The sequence below is a fragment of the Onychostoma macrolepis genome, chromosome 22, assembly GCF_012432095.1.
Source record: "Onychostoma macrolepis isolate SWU-2019 chromosome 22, ASM1243209v1, whole genome shotgun sequence".
Lineage (NCBI taxonomy): Eukaryota > Metazoa > Chordata > Actinopteri > Cypriniformes > Cyprinidae > Onychostoma > Onychostoma macrolepis.
The window spans coordinates 18,663,514-18,689,504 of NC_081176.1; the positions used below are offsets into that span (position 1 = coordinate 18,663,514).

The following is a 25,991-nucleotide window of genomic DNA, read 5'->3' on the forward strand; positions in this document are numbered from 1 at the left end:
CGATTGAATAGTACCCTGATATAAGCCGTATTTCTGCCTTAAACCATCCAATGCTTTGTTCCCGCCTCAAATTAATATAAGCGATACAACAAGAAGGCCCACAAAAATGGGGACATAAAAATGATAAAGGCCTGCGGGACCTTTATTCAACCCTGTTTTAGGACTAGCATGAAATTGATGTTATCGTTAATGAAAGTATTAAAGGGATAGTTCACCCAAAAATGAAAATTCGGTCATAATTTATGAACATGTTGACGGTAGCCATTGACTTCCATAGTATTTTTTTCTATACTATGGAAGTCGATTGGTACCGTCAACATTTTTTTTAAATATCTTCTTTGGTGTTCAACAGAAGAAAGAAACTCATACACATTTGAGGGTAAATGACGACAATTTTCATTTCTGGCCGAATTTCATTTCTTTCCCTTTAAAATATTACTACAAGTGTAGAATGTTCAGATTTGGATAAAATGCCACAAATTTGTAATATTATATATAATCTGTGTGAACAAAACGAGACAGTTTAACCTAAACCAAACTGAAAAATGACAAAATGGGATGGGAAAGTTGACGACATGCAGGACTCAAAATGTCCTTGTTTTTGAACATCGTCCCTTTATCCTCAAGAAAAGTCAAAGTTCTTCCTTTTTTGAGTAATTGTGTCTTCTCAGTGTTTTAAACCACCATCAAGCGATCTTTGTGTGAGTTATGTGACCTGAGGGCCTTGCTTTCGCATGAAATGTAGAATCGAGTGAGGAATGGCTTTATCGACGGCCCATCGTGACCGACCTTCCTGTCATTTAACGTCGCTCGAGTGTCTCTGAGTGTGCTGGTGGGCGGTGGAAGAAAGATGAAGAAGTTGAAAAGAAAAAAGAATCATGTTGCATATCAAGCGGTTTATTTTCCTGCATGGAATGGTGAACACAAAAAGATGCCTAGATGCATTTATAATAGGGGCATCCTTTGGCTGTCTATGTCATTGTCTTCTGCCTAAAACTAATTTTAAAATGCATAAAAACGCTCTCTTCTTACCAACATCCTCAGAATTATCTAGATTTAGCTTCATCAACACTGATGCAACAAATAACCTTCAAAACATACAGCATACTTGTAACATCCATTTACAATGGGGTTTTCACCTCGGCATCCTACACTTTTCAAGTATAGGAGTACTTCTATACCATCGAAAGAAGAAATAAGTCCTTAAATACATACAAAAAGGAAAGCAAAAAAAAAAAAAAGAAAAAAAAAAAATAGGAAACAGGAAGTTTTCAACTTAAATCCAGTTCCCCAGAGGACAAACAAAACCAGTTCTATTTATGTGGCCTTAATACAAACAATCAGAAAATTCACAACACTAGTTTTTCCTCATTTAATCAATGTTACAAAAGTCCTGCATTATAAAATAGGGCAGCTTTAAAATCAGTGTAATTAATAAAACTATACAATATACAAACATCAAATCTCCCATACTCAGGTGCGTCCGCCCTAACTCTCGTATCTAATCGATTCGGTTTGTTCGCTTCTCCCGCGTCTTCTCCAACGTTGTACCAAAAAACTAAATTACACACACAACACGAGAACAAAACAGACTGCCCAAACTATTGCTTGAAATTCTTTTTCTCTTTTTTTCTTTCTTTAAAAAGGGTGCAATTTTGTCATTATCTTACACACACAGCCAATCTCGCTGATTAGATGCCAGGCTGCTCTAAACAAGGTTTTTGTGACAAAAAAATATCCGTGCAATCGTGTTTCCCTTCGCTCTTTTAAGCCCTGGAAGCTTTTTTTTGTATTTTTTTTTTTTTGTATTTTTTTTCTCAATTATCACAATTGTCATTATTTTATATTTAGTGCAGACGATTAAGAAAGTAATGCCCAACTCATTTCTAAAGGGTAGGCAAGAACAATGACAAAAAAAATTCACGCTAAAAAAAACCCCACACAAGTGTAACTACTAAACCATCACATCATATGCCTGGGAAATTCGTCCCCATAATGTGTTTTTGCTTGTTTTTTTTCTTAAACGATATATGCAATAGAAAATAAACAGGTAAACAATTAATATAACATGGAACTTTGTCAAAATGTACAAAAACTGGGCATATTTTTTGTCCTGGACGTGTTTGCTTTTGTGTGTTTGTGATGGAAATGAAGTTTCCTCATTTTTAAGGCTTGATTGATTGACCGAAAAAAACACAAAGTATGCGAAAACATTGATGATTGGTTGTGTGAAACCCAAGTGAGGCTGATCAATGGCGTTTTCTCGTGTCATGGCCATGAAAAACACACTGACGTTCAGCCACTTGACCTGTCAAGTGCTCACTTTGGTGGTGAAAAAAAAAAATATAAAAAAATGAAAAAATGACTACATGAGTGCAAGCAAGTATTGCATATAATTTTTTTCCTCATTATTCATCTCTTGGAACGAAAAAAAAAAACAGGAAGATCGAATATGAAAAAGTAGTCGTCATTTAGAAATTGCAGCAACATCCATAAATATCAATACACTACTGTTAAATCAGAGAAAAAAGGGCAAGATGACACAAAAACCTTCGGGTTACGCATTTTCTTGGGCGAATGATTGACGTTCGACTGATTGAAGAGTAAACGATGGGATTTTCGAAGCAACGGACGACCGAAAGTGGCGATATGTAGTTAAATGGAAAGTAATACTGTGTATTATCAATTAGCACAAATTTAACTCTCTCCAAATGACTACATGTGGAAGGTGGGGTGAAAAGGTAAAAAAATAGTCTCCACATTGCAGCTTGTGCAATAACTCAGAACTAGACCATCGCTCAAGGCACATCGATGTGGAATTGTTCGTGCAGTTGGAAAAGGGACGATGAAGTGCGTACGTATGACAATGATTGTTCTGACGGGAATAAAGGAGGAAGGGAGACTTTACAGAAATGACGACGAGCTAAGAAGAGTCAGAGAGATGTTTAGCTGGTTGATTGTGAGAACAGCAGTAAAAATACCCTTTTTTTAGGACCAAACAAATACTTGATCGGCAAGTGCCTGATGTTGGGATTACAATATTTTTCACACTACTTTAACTCTACGTAATCTATGTAAAAATTTGTCACTAACACTAGAACATGCAGATTATTTTCTTTAATTTAAAAAAAAAACTTTACTGAGCTTTGATCGACGGTGGATGAGACTGTAAGTGTATATATTTATATATATATGTTTCGTACAGGAAACGAACAAAAACTCAAAAAACAACAAAAATTGCATGCGAGGGAAGCTGGATCTTCACATTTTTGTGTGACACTTTCGAAAGTGTCCGCGAGGAAGTTAGTTCAGTATTTCGCCTCTTGCATTCGCATTTAAACAGTCGATTTTTTTCGTTCATGATTTCGCAAACGGCTAATTTTCTTACGGATTTCATCATGTGCCCGGTTAAATTAAAATATTTGCTGTAGCGTTTTGGAAATGAACTAAATTGATTGTTTAAACGTTGATATTTCTTAAAGGGATATTTGTTCTACAATGCTAACAATCGATGAACAAACAAACAAACACATAAAAACAACAACAGAAAAATCAATTACAGCTCCCCTTATTTCTCACAAGGCTATTTGTTCTATTTTTCTTTTGACGTGTTTTTTTTTTCTTTTTTGTACCCCGATATTTTAGAGTCCTGGAGGTGTGAACGGACTAGGAAGAAAAATATATATATTTATATATATACTTTTCAACAATCGCTTCAACGATCTATCTTACAAAGATATTTAACAATCCAACATCTACCCAACAAAATTGCACTTTCCTCAATTCAGTATTCACGGTTAACCTTTTCTTGAAGTTTATGGAAGATCGAACCTTCACTCGGCCCTTGGCGTGTGACAGACCTTCCGCTGGGGTTTAGTAGAAAGAATCGCGATGATTTTTGTACGAAAAACACAAAATATGAACATGCCTCCAAGTGGGGAGGGAGATCTCCCATTAGCATACCGTAAAATGACCTGATATCAAACATCACCGTTCAATGACTTCTTCATCGCCTGCCCCAAAATGACACAAAACAACTGAAAAAATGGGTTTGGTTGAGTCCTTGAAAGTTCTTGATCTGACATGGTGTTGATGGTGGTGGTGATGGTGGTGGAAAGGGGAGGAAATGGTCCTGGACAGCAGACGCAATAGAGATTTTTAGCTGGTGGCATATCTGACCCAGGCGAAACCTCCAACGTTCACCGATACGAAAACCGGATTGATCCGTCAAAACACGAGTGATTGAAAGGCAGAGCTCCGACCTCCGGGTGGTTGTGGGTTTGCGACCCTTGGCCGTAGACTGCGTTGGAAACGCTTTAGAATTCACTTTAAGACCACAGGCACAGAAGCGGGAAGCTCTTTGATTGCGTCATGTTACGTTTTCCTCGTCTATCTGTGAGGGTGAACCAAAAAACACAACAAAACTAAACAAAAGAAAAGAGAAAAAAAACGTGCACGTTTCCGAGAAAACGAAGCTCTTCTTTTTTTTCCGAGCTCCACCCTCAGAAGAGCTGGACAGCTACTATATATGAATATAGGCATGTAAACCATACATATGGAAGAATACATATGGACTATATAGATATATAGTAAGTGGGTGTAAGCGCGTTGAGTCGGTTCCTCTTGTTCCAGGGCTTGGCGGGGTTCTGCTGGAGCCATGCTGTGGGTCTGTCCGGTACTGGGGCAGCAAGTGGCTTCTCTCTGTTCAGACTGGTGTACATGTTTGCGGGTCGTACTCAGGGGAGACAGAGGGGGTGGTCGTGTGACCTCGGGAGCGGCCGGTCCGTGTTGGGAGACTTTAGCCCAGGTACCACTGCAACAACACAGAGAGGAACAGATCTGTGAGCTCTGGAGTGCAAGTTCAATGATTTCAATGAACAATCAGTGTCATCAGCAGTGTGTATAATACTATATAATAATATAATATATATATTAGTGCTGTCAAACGATTAATCGCGATTAATCGCATCCAAAATAAAAGTTTGTTTACATAATATATGTATGTGTGCTGTGTATATTTATTATGCATATATAAATACACACACATACATGTATATATTTCAGAAAAATGTTATGTTTATATATTAAATATATTTATTTATAATATCAATTATATGAATATAAATATAGACATGTAAACATTTTCAATATATATATATACTGTATGTGTGTGTATTTATATATGCATAATAAATATACACAGCACATATACATATATTATGTAAACAAACTTTTATTTTGGATGCGATTAATCGCGATTAATCGTTTGACAGCACTAATATATAAAAATAAATTGATAATAATAAAAAATGTTTCTTGAGCATTAAATCGGCATATTAGAGTGATTTCTGAAGGATCATGTGACACTGAAAACTGGAGTACTGATGCTGAAAATTCAGCTTTGCATCACAGAAATAAATGACTTTTTAAAATATATTAAAATAGAAAACAGTTCTTTTAAACTGTAATAATATTTCACAATATTACTGTTTAACTATATTTTTGATCAAATGAATGCAGCCTTGGTGAGCATAAGAGACTTATTTCAAATTTTGAGTGGTAGTCTTTTATTATTTAATGAATTATCATTTTTAAAAATATATATTTTTAATTGTATTATATTTTTCCTTATATTAAATTTTTTTTTTTAAATTCCATATAAAAAATTAAATAAATAAATACATTAACACCTATTGTATTCTTTATTTTATCTTTTAAATTTGATAATTTTCAAAATGTTATTTATTAAATAAAGTTCATTTGTGATATACAGTACCTGCGATATGCAAAGCTGTAACACATAGATAATGATACTAAAACATTGTTTAAAATAATAGTTTCATCTTACTTTTTACCTTATTTACTTTCTTAATAGGTTTCTGATGTTACTGTGCAAGATTGATCAGTGCATGTTAATTAAAAATAAATGTTTTATAATCAAAATGTATTTTTAACCCCTCCTCTCATATAAAGACCACTTTCTCAAAGGATAAAAGCAGGTCTTGTCGTATGTTTCTTTTCTGGCTGAATGCACACTTTCGAACTACGCCACAATGCAAAAAAATCCCAAAACAAAACAGAAAAATAAAATAAATATATAAAAGTTGTGACTGCAGTATCATGTCAGCTAAGACCCCCGATCCTTTTGTTTTTACCTTCTTTGGAAGGTTTAAGACTAATTATAACCCCCAGACCTGTAATTCATATAGTATCAGTATTATAATGGCAAACAGAAAAGCATACACCGCTTGTTGTTTTCTCATGGGGTCACTTTTGTATCAGCGTGGTGTGGTCTTAAGACGGTGCTTGACTCTGTGAGGGCTCAGCTCGACAACATTGTTTCTCTTCCTGTTCCTGTCCATCTGTTCCCTCTCTCTGAATGCCTCTGCAGCGCTTTCCGCCACACGGCCGTCTGTGGACTGGAGTGGTGAGGTTAGCGCGCTGCACCCCTGTAATCCTTCAGTGAAATGGGCTTATTGATTGCTGTGCTCCATTGTTCACGTTTCCAGCAAGTGAGCAAGTGTCGTTCGGTCCTCGCCCACTTTTTCCCTCCCCTTTCCAGCTTCCCTCCTCCCACCAAGTTCAAGTTCATCCTGGTGTTACATCATGTCTGGTTGCCAGGGACAACCAGACAGCCGTATACGTGACTATCATTAGCAAGGCCCTTATCCCTCTTTCTTTCTGTCCCTCTCTGATCCCTCTTTCCCTGCTCCCTTTCTTGCTATTCTCTTTCTGGCTGGCGTTCTGTCTGAGCGACGCGATGCGATCCGCCCCGTCCGGCCCTCGCTGCAAATACACAAGCTATTGATTCAACGCATTCAGTGATCCGCTCGCTCCTCCCACCGCTCGGCTTATCATGCGCGCATGCTGTCCACCAATCAGCAGCCGTGATTAATTAAGCCCACAGAGTTTTGAGCCAATCAGAATGAAGCGCTAAAGGACTGCCTTCTAATAACAAAACAAGACTGCACACCAGAGTCACAGTTTCTTGTTTTTTATCATTATTGCACACTTTATAAAACTAACTTGATGCAACTTTATATAACTAAACTGATTTAATTTTGCATTAAATTAAGCATTTTTAGTATATGACTTAATATAAGTTCTATTTTTTACATTTCTATTATATAATTTTATATAACTATATTATCATAATATACAGAGATAACATACTTCATACTGAAGACATGCTAAATATTTAGTTTTTTTTTATTTTTATAATGTCATATAAAGGTGTGTAAACATTTGTAAATATTTATTATTTTTATAATGTCACATAAAAGTCTGTAAATAGACATGCTAAATATATACGTATTTTTACTTATTTAAAATAATTGCATACATTTTGAAAATTTTAATAAAGCATAATATAAACAGGCTTTAAAGTGATTTTTTATAATGTCATATAAAGGTGTGTGTATATAATATACACATACACACATGTATGTAATATTGTATTATTTTATATAAAAATGAATATATATATATATATATATATATATATATATACATACATACCTCATATGTAAATATTTCTTATATTTTACAATATATACATATGACACCTTACACTAAATGTATATGTGAATTTTATTTCTTTTAAATAATTATATGCACATTTTAATAAGGTATTATATAAACATTTCATACAAAAATTCATTTTTATTGTTGTTATATAATATGTACAATATGATACCTTGTACTAAAGGTATATGTGGATCCTATATAATTATTTTAAATAATTTTGAATGTTTTCATAAACTACACTACATTCACATAACTTCACATTCAGTGTTATTTTTGGGCCTATGACCTATTTGTAATTGAATATTATATACTAAACCTCCAAATACACTTTATATAAAGTCTGTGAAAAATGTGATACATTATTTTAAAATATTCAAAAGACATAATAAAGCTATTGTAATGTCTTAAAATACTTAATAAACATTACTGTTACAGCATTTATGCATTCGTGTATAAATCCACACACACACACACACACACATACATAAATATCACATATTATATCTATATATTATAACTGTGGTTATTTTTAATATATATATATATATATATATATATATATATATATGTAACATAATAATGTGCAATATTAATGAATACATTAATAGTTTATATCTAGGTTTCATATAATGCTCCAGCAGGTTAATCCGGTAGATGATCTAGTGTAGTTAAGAGGAATGAAGTGATATGTGAGACTGAGTGGCTTCACTCCGGTGAAATGTCCCAGACATCGGCGTGCAAGGCTCTAGCGTACGGCTCGTTTAAATTCTATTGCTCACCGCAAGCGCAGCGGAGAAACTGGAAGGTTAGTTTTTAATCAATAGAAGTTGCTGACTCTAGACTTCTGCGCTCCGGTGCAGTGCAGCTTCCTTGTGTCTTTGTCTATCGGCTCGACCGCTCTCAAACTTTTCCTCCTCCCCCCCCCCCCCTCCCTCCCCCCTCTCTCACCTCCCTCCCTCCGTCCCTCTCCTGTCCTGAGAAGACTTTTGGAGACTCAGAGAGCCGGAGCGTGTTGGGTTCTCTGCGATACTCCCGTAACTCTGTGGACAGTGGGCTTATGTTACAGCACAGAGGCTGTGCTGACAGCTGTGATTTAGTCTGCAGATACGCAGCATGCAGGAGCACAGGGGGGAACCAGACAGACAGACAATAAAACGTGTGAAATTACAACCTGTCATTCTTACGTTTGCAATACGGCCGGCCTTTCAGAACCAGAACAAACGCAGCTAAATAAAGAGAAAACAATCTTGTGTAAATCAATTAAGAACTACATTTTGATATATTCTGTGGAACATCAGTGAGGTGTTTGCTGGAGATCAACTAATATTTATTTTTCACAGATGGACTGACATGATATACAGATTATTTTACTGTTAAAGTTACCAATAACAAACATGCAAAAAGTAATTAATTCTTAACTTCTGACACGATACACAATACTAAACAAGTTAATAATCATTACACTACTACAATAAAAGTACAAATTCTAAGTATTATTAATAATAATAATTCTTTTTAAAATAATTTAGTAAATAATTAACAGTAAAAATAATTGATTAACACATTAAAAGAGCAATTTAACAATAGACTACAACAAACATACATTGTGGATATTATCAATATTATTATTATTATTGTTATTAGTAGTAGTTTAGTAAAAATGCTAAATAATTGACAAAGAACACAATATAAATTTAACAACAAATATAAACATGACCTGTAAATAAAATATTAATATTATATTAATATTAATATTGTTTTAATAATAATAATAATTTTAGTGGTGAAAAAAACCACTAAATAATTTTGAATAATTTATGTAAACATTAAAATATGTAAACTTAATATAACAATAGACTTATACAACAATTATTATTATTATTATTAAAACAATATTAATGATAATTTACTTGTAAGAACCGTAAACATTTAAATGAATCAATAAAATGCACTGTGAATAATAATAATAATAAATATTTATTATTGTTACTGTTATTATTATTATTATTTAGTGGTGAAACAAATATAAAAAACTTAGAGTACAATAAAATGTATTTTGATTTTTTTGTTAAATTAACAATATTAATAATAATTTACTAGTAAAAAACAAACATATTTAAGTAAATTAATAAAACTAACTGTGAATATAATAATAATAATAATGTATTATTAAAATCATTAAATAATTGTGAACAATTTATGCAAAAACATTAAAATGTCAAATTACTGTAACTATGAAAAATACATGCTAACAACTTTCAAATAATTAATTTAATTTTCCTGTTGAACATCCAGTGGTGTAATGGGTGCTACTCTTTAGACACCTACAAAAGGCATTTATTAGTTCCAAAGATAAGTAATAATGCAAAAAAACCTGTAGCACGAAACTTGCTTATAGCACAAACTGTGGGGGATGATCTATGATTTATGGCTTTGTTCAAATCCCTAACCCTAAGTATTATCAATAATAATGATGATTCTTGCCTTAGCAAGCAGCACTAATGAATCTTTTCATTGGCTCTCAGCTCAAAAAAGTCCTCAAAAGTCCTTTGCGGTGAAGTGGAATGCCGTGCCAGAGGAATTAAAGAGGTTTCACACACATCCGGATCAGTTTTATAGACTCTCAACTAATGGATGATGTTAAGATTTAATTAGGGGTGACAGAACCTAGAACGGTGTAAAAATGTACACGGAATAAAACATCAAGTGTAAAAGGATCACTTCCTAATAAGAACAGATGCACTGTGGGATAGTTCATCTGGAAGAGCAAAAACAATGACAATCCCAGACTGTGAGATTCAACCTCCTTCATCTGTCAGGAGACCGAATCGCACTCCAGGCCCAGGAAGAGAGCGAGATCGGGAGAAAAAATGCAAGATTCAGCGGAAAAAACGAACGAAACGGCGGTGCGAGGGAGAGCCAGACGCCCCGCGGGCCGCACGTGAGATGATCCACGATCACTGACTAACTTCGTACGACTCTACGATACCTCGGCCTGTTCAAACAACCGTACAAACATCGTCTCAGAGCAGCATCTTAATGGTCCGTTCTTTTTCCTAAAGGTTCTGTTTGGATGGAGCTTCAAGCCACCCACACAGAGTCAACACACTCGGCCGCCTGTGTTCGCTTTGGCGGGAAGGATGTGTACGGGATTAAGTCATTTCCATACAACTACAATAACGTTGTGGCCTGCGGTTAGCATTAGCCATGTGAAGTCACAGAGGGCTGTTGTAGAGTTTCGAGATGTTCATTTCCCAAATGAATTGTACTTTTGAACCGGCTCTTTGTAATGATTCATTTGAGCGTTTGTGATTCACTTGGCTGCAGGGGAGAACCGCACTTACACGAGAGAATCAGAAACCACTGTGAATCAATTCATTTCAATTCTGGTAGTGATACAAGGATGTAAAAGGTTTTGAAGTTTCATCTATTCTGTGCAATTTAAACTAAAAATTGCAAAAATTTTGAAAATGTAATTCAATGAAGTAAGAATCATATGCAAGATTTGACACAATGCATATATTTAACTTAAAATATTTTTATATTTTATGAATGTTTCAGATTTTTTGTATGTATTATACTTATTTTACATTTATTTATAATGTACAGTATATATATGTAGTAAGAATCTTATGCAACATTTGAAACAATTTACATATTTAACTTGAAAAAGATTTTTTAGTATATAATAAGTGAATTATGTTATGTTATTTTTTTTGTGTTTATTCTTTAATTTATTTTTGTTTTTTATATATTTGGGTTTGTTTTGAACAATTTAAATAAAGCCTACAAATAAGATTAAATACACATATTAAAAAGATAGATAGATAGATAGATAGATAGATAGGTTAAAATGAATCAGAGCTCTATGCGCAAGTGGGCTGGGTTTTAAAGGACGTACGTCAGCAGTTGTAATTGACGGATAGATAGCTGTAGTCTACCCATCAATAGTCTTAGTGTCCTGTTTGAAAGCCTTCAAGGTGAAAGCTGTATTAATGTAGTGAAAGGAGAGGGGCGGAGGGGAGGAACCTCATGCAAATAACACACACCAAACACACAGTGCAGCACATCTGCTAGAGCAATACAAGGTAAGACACGCAGAAACAGACTTCAGAGGGAGGAAAAGGAAGGAGAAAGGAAATGAAATGCAACGGTAACGTTTAATAGACTGAGAGACAGATTGAAACTCAGTTAAAGGGATAGTTCACCCAAAAATAAAAAATTCTGGTTTATTCACTCTCATGTCATTCCAAACCTGTATCTCTGACTTTATATTTGGTGGAACACAAAAGACAATTTCGAACACTAAAATGAACAATGAAAGGGGACTGAAGCTTCATGCTTCAAAAAGGACCATAAAGGTATCATGAACGTGATCCATATGACTCATGAGATTTATTCCAAGTCATACGTGAACTTTGTGAGAGAAACCGACTGAAATTCATTCATGAGAGAAGTACGAATGAATCAGATCGTAAATCAGTTGATTCAGTAATAAATGATCTGTAATTCTTTTGAAGTGGATCTTCAGGGAATCAGTTGATTCTGTTCATAAAATGATTTGATTTGTGAATGTTCACACAACTAGTTTGAATGATTTGTGAACAAATCATTCTTTTGAATCAGACCTTTTTTTAGTGAATCAATTAATTCAGTTCATAAAGCTAGTCTGAATAATTTATAAACAAGTCATTGTTTTGAATTGGATCTTTTCATTGAATCAATTGATGCAGTTCAGAAAAATAGCTTACTCTATATGATTTGTGAAAATGTTCACAAAACAGTTCACAGAACCTGTCTGAAAGATTTGTGAACAACTCATTCTTTGAACTGGATCAGTTGATTCAGTTTATAAAACTAGTTTGAATGATTTGTTATCAGATAATTTGTTTGAATTGGATATCGTCATTGAATCAGTTGATTCATTTCATTTTTAGTTTGAATGATTTGTGAACAACTCATTCTTTGAACTGGATCTTTACAGGGAATCAGTTGATTCAGTTTATAAAACTAGGTTGAATGATTTGTTAACAGATCATTTGTTTGAACTTGATCTCTTTATTGAATCAGTTTACACCTATATATAGGGGAGGATAATAATATTTTAATTAAATATTTAATTTTAATAATAAAACATGTTCACAAAACTGGACTGAATGATAAACTGAATGATATTTTATTGAATCAGTTGATTGAGTTCAATAAACCAGTGAATAATTCACTTAACTAAACTAGTAAATGATTCATTCTTCAATTGGACTCACCAGCCCACTGGAGTGGAAGATTATCAGTGAATAACAACCTGATTCTTTACACAAAAGTATTGCGAAACTTCAGAAAACATGATGAGTCGTATGGACCACGTTTTTTTTTAACAAAAACCTCAATCCTTGTTCATTCACATGCAACCAACACATTCTTCAAAATATCTCTTTTAAAATCACACAGGTTTGATTTAACAACGACATGCCAGAGTTCTTCCCTTTAAAACCAAGTGGGAGTAAAACAAGTCGATTGCGTAGAGGAATGAGAAAGACGAGAAAGTCAGGAGGTAGAGATAAAGGAAGAACGATCAGAAAGCGACAGAAGCGGGGGGCTGGGAATCTTGGTCTGGTCCTTTAACTGGCTGTCAATGGCAGGAGTAATCTCATCAGGACAGAGGAGTGCTGAGTCAGCAGCCGCGCTAAAGTGCCTGAGGATGAGTGTCATCTCGGTGGAATTCAGCCTCATGTAATGCAAACCAGCCTGGGCCTGGAGAGCAGTGCTTATAAAAGCCATCTCAAGCCCAAACCGCCCAGCCACGTGTTACAGATCCCTGTGGGACCCCGCAGACATTTACTACATTATTTATTTACATTTTGCCATCAGACGCTACAGGGGAAAAAAGAAAACGGAGCGCGGCAGTCCATTAGACGACCCCAAACAAACAGCTCACACCTGAGGGGGATATAAACATATTCATGTTGTTTATTATTAGAGCGGCGGAGGAGTGGCGTTGTTTGCAGGTGTGTGGGAAACGGTCGCTCTTCTTGTTCCCGTTTCAGATTTGTGGAAGTGTGTATGTGCTCTGACAGAAACAGCAGCCTGTGATTTTCTGGGGTGTGACACGGAGCATAGAGCTGAAATCAATCTTGGGTAATTAATTTGTGTGTCCGGCAGTCTGGCACGCTGCCCTCTTCTGGCTTCGGGAGGAAATGCACGTGGGCGAAAATTTGTTTAAACAACACTATTAAGGAGGCATCGCCTTCCCTGCAGGCTTTTGAGGTTTCTTTGTCTCTGGAATGAACATTTATTATGAATTCGAGTAATAATCGTTAGGCGTGTTTTGTGGGGACGTCTCCGCAGATGCTTAACTACGGCAAATTGACGTGGAGGACAAGAGTCAATTACTGATGTTATCTCTCCCGCATGCTAACGTTTATAGGAAGCGAATAAAAGCCAAGGGTGCCGGCGTTCTCATCTCGGCCTCTATGGGGCCGATTGACTGCGCGTGTGTGTGTGTGTGTGTGTCACATTGCGGTGCCTATCTGCTCTTCCCATCACACTCAGTTCCTCCCAGCGCGTTCTGATTAAAAACGCTGTTTATGAATCATTGCTTTATCTGCACCACTTCGGGACTGGGGTCAGGCTACAGTCCCTGTACACTGAGCAATTAAACGCAGATTACGAGCCTGTGTATGTGTGTGTTTGTAGTTTTTCTGTTTTATTGATCTGTATTGATTGAGTTTGGGTTTTGTAAAGCAAGCAAGCAGATCAGGGTTCAAATATATAATCATAAAAATACATTTTTAATATATAATATATATTTTTTTGTAGTTTTTAGATAGATAGATTATTATAAATTATTTTATAATTGTTTCAAATATTATTTTATTTTATATTATTAATATATTTACAATGCATGTAATTGTTTTTTATAAAATGAACTGCTTATATATAATCCTCATATACTTATATTATGATACTATATAACAAAAATAAAGGACAAAAATATCAAATCTGTTTATGTAATACTATATGTATTTACACATATATATTTATATATACACACACATACAGTATATATGTAGATATATATATATGTGTGTAGAATACTACATTTTAAGATTGTGAATAAATTGTATTAAATTGTAATTTATTATTACTAATTATATATATATATGATTTATTCTGATCTACATTTATACATGACAATCAATGTCATAATAAATAATGCATATATAATTGATGCGTAATTATATATTGTACATAATGCGTAACAAATCACACACACATAAAACGCTTTATATATAATGTATATAATGTAAATTAAAAAATATGATGTATATATATAAATATTCTATCAATCTCTCTATCAATAGGTTTATTAATAAATGTTATTTTATACTTAGAAATGTATAATAAAACTCTAGTTTCATGCATGCTTTACACATGCAAGGAAAATGCGAAGAATTCTTTGATCTTTTAATTTGCTAAGCTTATCATTTTTTGATAATTACAAAAACTAATTCTAATGAAAAATTCAATTGAGAAAAAAATATATACACAATTTAAAAAAAATTTTTTTTTAAAGTCTTTTAGGCTAAAATAAAATGGCCCCTCTGTTTGTACAGGCATGACGCTTCTGGTCCCAACCTCGCGTCCGTATATCTCTGCATGTGGTGCCAACCTCTCCATCTGAGAGGGCGAGCGCCAACAGCTCCCATGGCAGCAAACCCCTGAGGGTGCTGCCACCCTCCCACCACCCTTTTCTTTCATTCCCGTCCCCTCCTCCCACGGCAGACCCCTCCATCATACTGTCCCGTCTCTCGCTCTCTGCCTGGTTACCATGGCCGGGCCGCTAGGAATGTTTACAGTTAGGGTCACATCATTCTCGTCTGCCCGTCACTTTCGCTCTCTTTTGTACCCCACCCCCCGAAACACGCCGGCCACCACGGGTAACTTTTGTCCTGCCCGCCCCGGGGTGGTCCGCACCAGCTTATGAGGCCAATGAAATGGTGCGACCGAACCCTGCCGTGGGGTCACAGGCTCGTCAATATGGCCAGTCTGAGACTCATACAGTGCTTTAATATAAACTCACAGTCCAATCACTGTCTGGCTAGACAGAGCCTCAAAGAGTTCACTGACACAGTGGGTGACGAGAGATGTCTCTTGCAGCTGATCTAAGAGTTTCACTACCCTCGCTTCTACAGAACGACAAAAAATAGCTTGCAAAAATCCTCATAGTTATTTAAAAACCAAAGTTATGGCCTAAACTTCAACTTCAGATATGTAGTAAAATTGTAAAGTTACTGTATATCGAATTAAAATAAGAACTGTGCAAAGCAAAACAAGCACAAAACAAGTGTTTTTCTTTGCACCTGCTTGCAACAATTAAGGTGTTCAAAGGCTGATTGTTTGTTCGAGAGCATTGTTTTACGATGTTAAAATGAAGTGGCTTGAACATCAAATGAAAGAAGAAACAAACAGAACAAAAGGGAACTGAAACAAAAGTGACTGTTTGAGAGTGTTAGTGTGTTACAAACAAAAATAGTATGACAAAAAACAAAAAATATTTTCGTTATACTAAAAACCAAAACTCAAGTTTACAAAACAACAACAAAAATAAACAGCAAATGAACTGCCTTGGAGCATAAAACAAAACCAAAAATGTACACACACACACAAACACACACACACAATATAGATATATTATACTTATTATATTTTGAATATAAATATACATTATGTAATAAATATTGAACTAAATATCATTTCATATTGATCATTTAAAAATGTTTTCACTCAGATATATATATGTATAAATGAATTCATATTTTAAAAGAATTACATTAGGGTCTTTAACTTATTAGTATTATTATTAAATTATTATTAAAACTAGCTACAGAAAAACTAACTAAACAGCCAAAAAGAATAGGAAATAAAAAAACATTATTATTTTTTTTTTCAAAACTATAACAACTCCAGTTGTTAACCCCTAAATAGGCAACAAGCATAAGACCAGATAAGTAGTGGTAGCGATCTGAAGTATAGATAGATAAACAAATAGAAAGCCTGAACCTTAGGCACCACCTGAGCTCAAAAGAAAAAAAGGGAGGGAGAGAGGAAAAGGTGATAGAGAGAAGGACAGAGAGAGAGAAAGAGAGAGAGAAGGGGAGGCAGAGGCGGGCAGGAGTAATAAATAAATACAAACAATAAATAATAACAACCCCCCGCTCCCCTCCCAGCCGGCCTGACAAACACCTGCCTCCATTCTACTGGGGGATGCGTGTCTTGCGGCCTGCGACACAGTCAATAAATCGATGGGAGGCTGCTGCAGGCCTCCGGACATATCACACACACACACACACACAATCTGATCCAATCCAGTCTTGAGTGTTTCTCTATGAGCGTGGTATTGTCTCAGCTGTGTGTGTGTGTGTGTTGTTGATGTGTTATAGCTGCGTTTACAGAGGTAACATGCTCTTTTTTGTCTGTTTGTGCAAGTGCAGGTGGCAGTACAGGCTATATTTGTCATTGTAGATATGTGTGTGTGACGATTAAGGTTACAGGCGGCATTTACATGACTGCAAAAAAACAAACACAAGTTCATTTACATTAACAGGGTGATCCTGATGTCCATTTATGAATATATTAACAGTAGCGGTTGCGCGATATGAGTTTTAAATGCCTTATGCACAACCTGATAACTACAGACTAGTATAATATTTATTGTTTGATCACTTGATACGTACTTTATATGAGAAGGTTTCTTGAAATTTGTGTTTATGTTGTTTTAGTTTTAAAGCTGGTTTGAAATCTTATATCTAATGCAATTACACTCATAAATTTTAGTTAAGGCTTAAGTGTCTAAATATTTTTTGACATGAAACTAACTTAAGTGAACGTTTACACAACATTTACTCAACATTTAACACTATAATACAGAACTGACCAGTTTTGGGAAATTACTTTGGAAATGTAATAGGTTACAGATTACAAGTTACCCTATTTAAAATGTAATATACAGTGTAACTATTTCAATATTTCAATTACTTTATTAATGTAACTGATCGCATTTGATTACTTTTCTAAATTTCTGTTCATCAGAATAGCACTGCTTTACATAAAGAACTTTACATGGCAGGAGGCATCGAGTTCATCAAAAACAGACAAAGCAACATATTAATATTATTCATATCCTAGATTTTTACAGAAAATATTCAGATGTCACCCCCTTTGTAATCTTTCACATTTTCATAAGTAACTCTAATTCATTTTTCTCAGTAACTTTAACGGATTACAGTTACATTTATTTTGTAATTAAATTAAGTCTTTTCTGTATCACAAAACATTTAAGCTTGAGTAAATGTTGAGTAAACGTTTCGTAAATGTTCGCTGAAGTTTAACAACTTATTTATATCGTAACAAGTCATTTCAAAGTGTATTAAAGGTATAGTTCACACAAAAATGAAAATTTTGTCATCATTTATTCACCCTCATGTCATTCCAAACATGTAAAATTTCTTTCTTATGTTAAACACAAAAGAAGATATTTTGAAGAACCAAACAGTTGTTGGTCCCCGTTGACTTCCAGAGTAGGGAAAGAAATACTATGGAAGTCGAAAGGGACCAACAACTGTTTGATAACCAGCATTTTTCAAAATATCTTCTTTTTATGTTCAACATAACAAACGACACGAGGGTGAGTAAATAATGACAAAATTGTAATTTTTAGGTGAACTATTCCTTTAAAGGCCTAATGAGCAAACTGGATTAATCATTTGAAACCGAAAAAACGAAAGAACGTTCAAACAACATTTACTCAACACAGAACTAACTAATGAGAAGAACTAAAAGATTTAGCATTTTCTTGTGCCAGTTTCTACTGTAAAGGGCTGTTTACACCAAGCACGATAACTATAAAGATAACGATAAAGATATAGTTCTAAAAATCGTTTTCAATATTAAAGAATAGCCCACAACACAGTTATAACGATAAAGGCACAGAGAAACAATATCGTTGGAATCACTTTCAGAATGATTTTTTTCTGGCTGATGAACGATAAAAACATTGACAACCAATCAGAATCCATCCTGCTGTAATGAGCTTGAGAATTTAAAGTGGCAGACGCGTGTGTGCTTAGAATAAACAGAGGATATCGTTCACTGGTGTGGAAGATAATATCATTATCTTTATAGTTTTCGTTCTTGGTGTGAACGGGGCTTAAGTCACTACAAATTGTTTATGCTTGAGTAAACGTTGAATACGTTGCGTAAATGTTCACTGAAGATTAACAGCCTGTTTTATCAGTTATTGGCTGATCCTGACAACCTCAAAGTGGCCAAATGTTGTAACAGCCATGTCAAATTATAAATTATACTATATGACAACTAATCTGTAGCACACAAGTGATTGTACATGTGTGTGAGGGGTATAAATCAAGGTTGTGGCCACAGTGCCATTGAATCCGAGTCTGAACATGCCAATTACACACAATAAATCAGCTATGAGCTCTCACAGCGAGTGAGGGAGTTATATCAGCTGGCATAACAGCGCTGAAAGCCTATTATGACAGACAACAAGCACTCTTGATGGACTTTCAGGGATTCGGCGGATCTGTGCATGTGTACTCACCTGAGGCTGCTGAGGGATATTTACAAAGCTGGGGTCTCTGGGGCCCACGCTGACAAAGCGCTGAGCGGGAGACGTGCTCGGTGTGGAGTAGGCTGTGGTGAATTAAACACACACACACACACACAAAATGAATATCAATATTGCATCGGGAGCAGTACAGCTGTTGAAAGGAAGGCTTGATACGGACGCTGCGCATGTTTGATGGGAAATTCTATTCATTATCAAAAACACTGAAGATAAGCTTTCACATGCTTGGGAAACCCGAGACACTTTACGTTCGGGATCAAGTGTTGAGTGTGTGTGACGGCAGGTGATGGGCCGTAGTACTCACTTGGCGAGGTGGGGGAGTTGCCGCCTCCCTCGGTGGAGGTGGAGGGAGGTTTGGAGTCTGGCACGGGCAGGGGCACAGGTCGCGCCATTGGGGGAGGCGGAGGAGGCGGCAACATGGGGGTGGGCAGGAACGGGTTGTGCACCTTCCCTTGACTGCTCCCGTTGGGCTGGATAGAAAGAGGACAGAAAAAAAACATGAAAACACACGGAGTATCAACTTCCAGACACGTATGACCAGCAGGCACAACAGAAGTATCGCACACGTGCGCGTCAGGAGAATGTGCTCAGCAATTTTTCGCTGCTCCTAGCCATAAAAAAAAAAAAAATTCTGCTGCTGTGCGCACTTCACCGTTCATAATCTATGACCCAAACTGCTCGCTGTCTCTTCTCCGGCCGTCAGGGCCACAGCAGTTTGGCCAGAGCTGGGTCAACCTCTCAAAATGATTGGGATTTCTATATCACATTTTCACATTTATAGTTTTGAGAATATACATATATATGTATATACACACACACACTCACTCACACACACACACACACACACACACACACACACATATAGTGCTGCCAAATCGATTAATCACAATTAATATATATATATATATATATATATATATATATATATATATATATATATATCCACAATATATATGTGTGGTAAGTAATTTTTAGTTTAAAGGGCTAAATGTTAAATATTGTTAACATACACATACATGTTTTTGATTTTGTTTTGAGATTTCAAAATTCACATTTATGATATATACATAATATTTATTTCAAATATAAAAATGTACATTATATGTTAATAAATACAATTAAATATATAATGAAAAATATATTTTTTATTGTATTTTAGTATTTTAATGTGCAGTAATAAACATCAGTACGGGGGCGCTAGAGTTAGCTTCGGATGTCTACATCAACTAACTTCAACTACTTAAAGATACTAGATACCGTCTGCCATTACAGTAATTTACCTAAAAAAAACTAAAAAAAAAACTTACTATAAAAGAAGACCGTTTTCTCTAATGCCTGAAATAGTGCCCCTTTTGGCAGCATGAAGAATGCCCTGCATAATGAACTGAATTTATTTAGGACCATATGTAGCTAGAAATGTACATACTTGTGTGGAGTAAGTTTAGGGAGTAAGTGCTATTCTCGTATATAATCTTTCTATCCATCCTGTTGTACGTATGTTTCTAGCATCAACTGCACTGCACAAATGAGCAAAACACACAAATAAATCACTACAAACAAGACAATCCAGCCAACTAGGTGTCTATATGGATATAAAACATGATAAGAAAGTAGTAGGAGTGTGTATGTATGTACAAAAATGCTCCTTCTTACATTAAGGAAGCCCACCTGACCAGCTTGCTGACCACTGTCAGGGCAGACAAGTTGGACAAACTCCTTGAGCGTCTCCTGGGGGTGGTAGCGGATGGCGTGGTGGGAGAAGTACGAGCCGGGTTGCTGGATGATTGGCGACGTCGGGAAATGAAGACTTGACGGCGTGGCGTGAGGACTCGCTGCAAAGAGACAAACAGAGGAGCTCGGTCAAAAAACGACGGAGAGGAAGGATGGAGAAGAGGGACTCCGTGAAGAAAGGATGTGGATGTTGTGGTGGGTTTGTGCTTGGTTGGATTGCTCATGCAGATGGGGATGGACACACAAAGGTGGAGTGTTTTTATGGGCTTACTGGTTCAAAATAACCACACACACACTCGCTCACAAGGAATATTAGTGAGGATGGATGCCGTTTTGATTTAATAGAAATAAAAATGAGGCTGTGATGGACAGAAATAAAGTCTGTTGAATATCTACTCAACCTCAAGTCATTCCAAACCTGTATGACTGACTGACTTTCACAGAACTCAAGAGCAGTGGAACAACATTGACTTTAATTGTGAGGACGAAAGGTTTCCTTTGGGTTTCTCAGAAATTAAGTCATACAGGTTTGGAATAACATTAGGGTGAGGCGATATTTTGAAGATGTTTCAACTGTTTTTGCACATATAATGAAAGTCAATGAGGTCCAAACAATAACACTGGAACAATACTGACTTTAATTGTAAGGATGAAAGGTTCCTTTTGGGTTTCTCAGAAATTAAGGCATACCGTTTTGGAATGACATGAGGGTGAAAAGATATTTTGAAGATGTTTCAACTGTTTTTGTCCATACAATGAATGTCAATGGGGTCCAAAACAACAACATTGGAATAACATTGATTTTAGTTGCAAGGACGAGAGGTTTCTTTTGGGTTTCTCAGAAAGTACATCATACAGGTTTGGGTGAGTAAATAATGGACACTTTTCACATTTCCAGGGCTCTGAGAAACAGAAGTCATCATCGTTGTGTAAACTTCTATAGCGGTGAACAAACTACGACAAATATATACTGTATATATTTGCTTTCTCATTTGCACCAACAGCAAAACAAAAATCCATGATAGCATTTCTATGACTTTCCAAAGGAGGAAAAAAATATTGAGAAAATATGTTGGTCCCTCAGCTGTTGGATTAGAAATATTTACTACAGCAGTGTAAAACAGTTTCCTGTGATTTAACGCCAATGTAATAAAATACAAAGTACGGTGTGTGCGTTAAATGTGTGCTACATTTTTTCAAACTAAAAATATATAAAAACATTGCTAGATTTACAATGCTAATAACTGTGGAAACACTTAAGAACAGGCTGTGAAATGGTTTCAAGATCAAATACTCGTTTTCTGAATGAATTTATTTCTGAAAGCCATCCACCATATTATACAAGCCATACTTTTCTCCCACACGGCCATGTCGTTGTTCAAATCAAATTAAAAATGGCATCTACTCCAACTCAGAAGGTCTGTGACAGCGCACACTCACACACAATGCATGCACCTGTTCGTAACAATGGGCAGGCACCGCAACAACCAGCTGTTCAGTCAACAACACTTGAAAACCGCATGAGCACCGACAGAGAGCAAAAGAGCGCGGTACTTGGTACCATAACGGGCGCCAGATACTTCTTTCATCCAGTGTCATTACGACCGATGCGACTAATAAAATGTCTCGGTGACGCATCGGTCCTCGGCTCTCTCTCGCACCTTGCTGGCAGGCCTTCGGAGCGCTCTGGGACTGACAGTCCTTTAATGGATCGAACCTTATCAAGTATTTAATTGTAACCGGCACAATCTAATTAGGCGGCTCTTAATAGAGGTAATATTCGGTTATTGGTTATTAGTATAATGCCTGGGATGTGCGGCAGCGCGGGGTCTTTAAGCCGTGATGTATCGCAGCGGAGTTAATAAGACTCCGCACTCACCCTCTCCAATCTCTCGCTCTCTTTCAGGAGAGATGGTAAGCTGATACTACATAAACATTGTTAAAACCACAGCCCCCTGCTGCAGTAATTCACTTAGCTCTGGCCTTGATTTATGGCTCTGTCAATAGAGGGTGACTGGAAACTCTGGACGCTGGGGCTGCGATGTAGCCATTGTATTTACAGTAATAATGGAATGGACAACTCCCTCCTGCCCTTCTTTTGGTGTCGTTCTCCATCTTACCTTTCCCGACGCCGTCTTTTCACGGCCCGGCTCTTTCTGTTGGGGGTAGGACGCAAACTTTTATGAAGGAGATGCGAAGACACGCACGCGGTGTCTTTACCGTCCCTGGCGGATTGGATTAGCCCGAGGCGCTGCCGCAGAGACTGAACCCCGCTGAGACACACCCTTTACAAGGCTGAGTCAGGATTTGAGTGGACGACACACTTGCACTTAGCGCAAATGCTAACAAACACAAACACACATTCAGAACCAGCATACACAAAAACTGACAGCCAAGTCATCTCGTCAACGCAATTACCAATAAAAGTGTTCTTAAGTTTTTTTTTTTTTTTTTTTTAATTTGTCAATTATAATGGAGTTGAAAAATGTGCAAGAAAAAAAGAGAAAAAATGTCCGCACACTGAAATTAAAGCTCCAAAAACGTAATTGTCCAAACAGCGCAACATTTGAATTGATGTTGACCAAAATGTGCTAATATATCCATTTAATAGAATATAAGTCATAATTTTTATTAAAATGTGACCATGAGAAAAGATAACACAGCATGATGTTAATGTTTTTGATGAACATTTATATTAATTCATTAGATTTAATAATATTAATAATATTTAAGAAAAAATTAAATCTATCTATCTATCTATCTATCTATCTATCTATCTATCTATCTGAATGTCTGTCTATGTCTATGTATATCTATCTGTCCATCTGAAATGTTTTGTTGACTGGAATCAGTAAAATGAACAAAAAAAATTAACATGACATGACAAAATACAGACAATATAAATTATATTTTCATAAAATAGCACACCAAATGTAGCCAGAACAGAACTTGGAAACCCACTGGCCCAGAGATGGCATTAAATGGCCTTTTCCATGAAATTCACGGACGCTAGCTGCAATCCAAGAGCTGACTTAATGAAACACTTGAGCAGCATATGGTTTCTGCTCCGTTATTCTAAGAAGTGGATCCAACTGGCATCGCCGCATCTATCTGGAGGCAACATGTTGAGACTGGACGGCTTTCGTGACGTTTCTCCTGGCCAAATAAAACAATTTTTCAAATATCGTCAATCATTCGCCCTCGCAAGGACAAACGCTTACCTGTTCTGCCTTTAAATCATCACAGAGTCGGTTCTCTAGAGCCAAACGAACCGTAGATCAGCGTTACAGGTTTGGTAACCAGCTTACGTCAGCTACAGCAAAACCTACCATCTCAATTATGCAAATTGCCCCAGTCAATTAGTGAGGAGGAAAAAAACACTTTTTTTCTTCACTCGCTGACAGAATCTAAGTGTTGTGGAACGATAGCCAATTACTTAAATGGCTTGCTCCCTTGTCATGTTCTTATTCATTTAATGGGGGTTATTTGGACGGAAATTTGCAAGTAAACAAAGTTTGACCGTGTCTCGAGTTGTCAAAGCCACTGGATGACATAATTCACTCTCAAGGCCTGTCAACTCTTCCGTCTTCAATGTTCCCCGTTCCGCTAAATGCGAGACACCGTCTCCTGCGCCTTAATATTCATGTAGCGCATGCGGAAAACCCCACTGATGTGCTGAAAGAAGCTTCATGAATTAAAAAGGGGTGGTGATGAGGCTAATACCAGAACACAAGCGTGAGAGCGAGAACAGAGGCTTCGAGAGCAGCCGTGTCTTCACTATAGACACCAGGAGATCATGGGAACCCCAGGAGAAGAGTCTGATCCTTAGAAATGACTTCTCTTTGTGCTTTATTAACCAGCGGGCTGTTCTCACAAGTGTGGCGCCACCATGTTCAAAAACATGCGGCATCAAATGGTGTTAACGGTTAAAGAGAACCTGGGCCGCAAAACTCAGCCTTGTTGTGGCTAAATGTTTAAGCTATGCACCAGTAAACTTAGTTGAAACATCACCCTTGGTGTAAATATTTACAGAAGCCCCCGACTATGAGTAACAGCAGAAAAAAAATAGCAGACTTGACTATGTGAATAACTGACTGGACATCAGGACAAATCTGTTACTCATGCATGTCAGGATTCAATACAAACAAAAATTTCAAATGTTAAATTATTATAGTTTGTACTTGTTTCAATTATTTTGTTATATATTATGCTTTAATATTATAACTTATAGTTATTTATTTTATTTGTGTTCATTATTAATAATATATATTTTATTACATATATATTTAATACAGTAATTTATATGTATAAATTATTTTAAATATTTACATTTGTATATTCACATATTTAAATATACTAGTTATTTATTTCAATGTCAATTAAATTTAATACAGTTGACCATGAAGCAATATTATAGTTATACAGTTACATTGATATAGTTACATGAGGCAAAAAATTTAACAAAATTAATAATAATAAATAAATAAATTAAAAAGATAATTTGTTTTTAAAAATGATATATTTCCTAATGTGTTCTGTAAATTTGTGTAGTCTGTAGTTTTTGTTTTATTTAATTATAAATTATACCATTTGTTTTATTATTTATTGTTTGTTTTATCATGTAATATTATTATTATGTATTATTGTATTACTAATCATTAATAATAAATACTTGCACCTATTTACTCAATTATTAACAACTAATATTTACATAACGTAAGTATACTAATATACGTAATTATTTTAAAGGAAATGAAATTTATTACCACTGATAGGTACGTGAGGCATGAATAAGATAGATAGATAGATAGATGGCAACAGTGTCACTGATGGCAAAAGAGGCACAGGCCGGCCGCAGATGTAGTGGGTGGCCCTAAAAGTTAGTCTGAGGGGGGTCCAGCGGACACATACCTCCCAAAGCAAATATGGAAATGATAATGATGCGCTGAAAAGGGGGCAGACTCCAGCAGCTGGTTGAGCGCGGCTCCTCTGTTGCCATTGTGCCGCCACCCGCGCGTAATAGAAAAGGCTCCGGATTAGTTCCACTTTGCAAATCGTGTTGGTTCACTGATCTTTTTTTTTTTTTTGC

General features: G+C 36.0%; 1 protein-coding gene across 9 annotated transcripts in view; it reads right to left on the minus strand.

Annotated features, from left to right (window-relative positions):
* The window catches only part of nfia (nuclear factor I/A), a 191,692-nt gene that overhangs the window by 20,747 nt on the left and 144,954 nt on the right, over positions 1–25,991 (minus strand). For 8 of the 9 annotated variants that reach the window (XR_009268314.1, XR_009268312.1, XR_009268317.1 and 5 more), the window contains 3 exons: positions 20,825–21,003; positions 19,476–19,641; positions 19,145–19,236 (listed from right to left, as the gene is read on the minus strand). Coding sequence is in view for 1 of the 9 variants with exons in the window: in XM_058760168.1 (XP_058616151.1) it covers positions 4,799–4,813; positions 19,145–19,236; positions 19,476–19,641; positions 20,825–21,003 (452 nt within the window). In the remaining 8 variants the exon portion in view is untranslated. Of the gene's footprint in view, positions 1–881; positions 4,814–19,144; positions 19,237–19,475; positions 19,642–20,824; positions 21,004–25,991 lie in introns of those variants that run through there. The other variant, XM_058760168.1, reaches the window with a different exon arrangement.